General features: G+C 49.3%; 1 protein-coding gene across 1 annotated transcript in view; it reads right to left on the bottom strand.

Annotated features, from left to right (window-relative positions):
- M1AP (meiosis 1 associated protein) overlaps nucleotides 1-3403 on the bottom strand; it is a 92188-nt gene that overhangs the window by 3017 nt on the left and 85768 nt on the right. Inside the window, exon 8 of the mRNA XM_006151200.3 lies at nucleotides 1286-1492. Within this exon, the coding sequence (XP_006151262.1) occupies nucleotides 1286-1492 (207 nt within the window). The remainder of the gene's footprint in view (nucleotides 1-1285; nucleotides 1493-3403) is intronic.

Genomic DNA, 3403 nt, shown 5'->3' with positions numbered 1-3403 from the left:
GAGGGGAGGGATGCAGGAGCACGCCATTCCTGAGCAGTCAGGCTTTCCGGCCACAACATCCTGTGCCAGGAACCGCTGGCCCTGAAGCGAGACGCCGAGGGAGCCACGGCCCCTCATGTCCACCTCTCTTGCATCCCCGGGGCTGCCAAGCTGAGAGCACAATCCCAGGCTCTGTCCTTTCTGTGCATCAGCCGGCAATCCCGCAGCGACATGGTTCCACTTCCCCCTGCCCAGAGTGCCCCCCCAACTCCCCCAGCCTCAGCCTGGGGAGACGAGCAGAGGAAATACAGAACCAGGATCTGTCTGAGGAAGGGAGCAGGAGGAGAGGTGACCTCAGGGCTGTCCCTCCTTTGCAGCAGAGCCTGCGTGGAAGCCCTTCCTACCCTGGGTGCCTGCACTGGCTACCTCCTCCTCTTTTCCCCAACAAACAGAAACAGATGCACGCAATCACAGGCACATACGTGACGTGGAAACTTAGACCCATGAGAACACACTACCACACAGATGTGCACAGAGGGTTCCTGCATGAAGCACAGATATGCTTGAGCACTCTAGAGGCTCAAGCACGTACACCCTCAGGAACACGGAAATAAGCACACAGGCAGGAAACCTACTGAAAAGCTCAGGTTTCTTCGTCTCCTTTTCTCCCGGCTTTTTTCCTTTTTCCCTGGCTTCCACCACGCTGTTCCCTCTCCCTTCTCTGTAACGTCCTCCTCCCCCTTTTCTAACCTCACGATCTCCACCCTCCAGGGCAGGAGTGGGGATGTGGGACTGGGGGCAGGACAGCCAGCCAAGGCAGAGGCCACACCAAGTAAGAAAAGTTCCTCCCTGGATCGCCATGATTCCCTCCCCGGCCTCTGCTCACCCGAGCCTGCTGTCAGCTTCCCTTCCCTGTCACTTTGCCCTTTGTGTTTTGCAGTTCCCCTCGGTGCTGATTTGAATCAGATTTCAGGGGTGTGTGAGTGCACAGGTGTGGGTGTCCACAGGCATCTTATGCTCCTCTAGGACGGCACTAACTGCCAGTCGTTTGCTTGTACCAGTGACCACGTCTCTCATCTCAAACTTCATTTCCCTGAAACCAGTTTTCCTTCTAGCTAAGCACTTCCTTCCTGCAACCTATTTCCTATCCCACTGTCTTTTACCCTTTTACCACACCCCGTGGGACCATTCCTTTCTCTGCTGCCCATCTATTCCCTCATGGACTCCATTCCCTCATGGACTTCTCTCCTTCCTCCCTCTCTCGAGCTCCGTTTTCTTGTCCTCCCCCAATCTGGGTTCCACTTGCCTCCACAATCCTGAGGCTGTCATCAGGTGGGTCCTCAGATAGCTGGGGGAAGGGGCTGGGCAGGAGCAGCTCCCGCGTGGCCACCGCCTTCACGAGCAGAGTGAGGGAGCAGGATGGCATGATCACATAGAAGGTGCTGGCTGGGGCTCTCTGGCCATGTCCTAGACTCAGGGGCTCCCCTCTGGCCAACAACAGCCATTCTCTTTTCTGAAAAAAAGGACAGATATAAATATTCATCTTTAGTCTTTGGCGTATTTTGAGGATCAATCCCATTTGAGGCTTCTCCGAGTTCCTTTGGGAAGTCCACATCATTTCACCTTGGTCCTAGAAGAGAGGGACTCGCTGCCTGAATCACCAGTAACCCGAGGTGATTAACTGTTCTTCCCTGATCTGAGATGTGCCAGGAGGAGTACAAGAGGGTTAACAGTGGAGAGACAAGTTATGTGCCTTTCACTTGAAGTACGGGGGAGGGGCTAATGGACTATCCAATAGTAAATGTGGAGTTGTAAGAATTACAATTGTCTTTTAAAAACAATTTCCCCCTCTTATTTATGACAGAGTGCACATAAGAGAGAGAGAGGGACAGAGAGGAGCACCCTCCACAGGGTCAGGTCATGCCACTGTCCCCTTCCTCCAGTCCTTTAGCCTGCTGGGTCTTGGACACTCATACATGTGCGCAGCATGGTTCCAGCTGACTTGGCTGGGGATTTTCACCGAGGTTACCATGTGGGATCCAGTTTCTCCCAGGCAGTGCTTACCCTTGTGCCATGGAGCCAGCTCCAAGAGGAGTCTTGGAACTTATATGGGGTGTTGTAGAAGTTCAGTTATTTTTTTGAGGGTGATTAAGTCTGCTAGTATTGCTAATGACTAAGGTTAGAAGGGGCTGATGGGGAAATAACCCTGGAATGCCCAGAGAGGGTTTTAAGAGGAAGGGTGTGTCAAAGCAGCTTGCAAAGCAAGTGGAGGAGGAGAGAATGGGGAGAGGGGAGATTTGGTACAACGAGGGGATGGGTGGGAGCCAGGGCCTTCAAGATCCGCTCAGCCCAGAACAGGACAAAAAGAAGGGCCTGAATTCTGGGGCAGTGACCTGGTGAATGGAGGGTATGGCAGAACAGGGGGTGGCATTTTGGCATGTGCTGTGGAGGTGACAGAGGTCAGCACATGGGTAAGAAGGGAGAAGCAGTCTGTTGGTAGATTTTATAGGTATACTCTTTTGAATGAAGCAATTTTCTGTGTTTTTCAAGGAAAATCACAGAAGTCCAGGAAATACACGTGGCCCAAACATAACAGCCTCCCTGCTACATAACATGAAAGAAAACACAGTAGCTCTGCCCGCACGGATATGAAAAGTTGGAAGAGATAATATAAGAGGAAAGGCAAACAAAAACTATATTTGAAGGGCAATAGGAGTATCAGTGTCTTGGGGAAGACAAGTGGAAAGTGACACAGTGAGGCTGAAAACTAGAAGCTAAAACTGACAGTGTGACATTTCTTGCACCTCAGTGTTAAGGGTTAAGGGACAAACTCATACCTGCTACGTTGTGGGGTTACTACGAATCTTCGAATGTTCCTGTTCCGTATGAAAGATTTTCTACTACTAGAATTTGAATCAATTGATTTTGAGGCAAAAGCTAAGATCCTGTTAGATAATTGGTATGCAGAAATGACTGCAGTCTCTTCAAAGTCACTGCTGATATGGGAACTTATAGGGGACTGGGAAGAGGCTGAACTGAAAAGATTTTACAGAAAGGTTTAAAACTTGTGGGGTAACTCATAGGAAGGTTGGAAGAGGACTCTGGGAGGAAGAGAAACAAATGCATCTTTTTTAGATGAAGAGATTAATTTAAATTTCCAGGAGTATTCTGAGAAAATGAGTTCATCTCTAAAAACTCTTTCTGGGACCAGCAGTTGGTGTAATGGCTATGTTGCTAGACTCCCATGTAGTCCACTGTGGTTAAGTCATAGACCCAGTGGCTTAAACTCATGTTGGGCGCATGTGCATGAGTGCCCAAGATTCCAAGAGGAGAATGGCTGCTCAGTACTTTAGAAAATGTTTTTTTGTTTTCTTTCTTTGTATTATTTTATTTTATTTTATTTTATTTTATTTTATTTTATTTT

This window comes from Tupaia chinensis, unplaced genomic scaffold, assembly GCF_000334495.1.
Source record: "Tupaia chinensis unplaced genomic scaffold, TupChi_1.0 Scaffold000316_1, whole genome shotgun sequence".
Classification (NCBI taxonomy): domain Eukaryota; kingdom Metazoa; phylum Chordata; class Mammalia; order Scandentia; family Tupaiidae; genus Tupaia; species Tupaia belangeri.
This window is presented reverse-complemented; position numbering and strand designations above follow the sequence as displayed.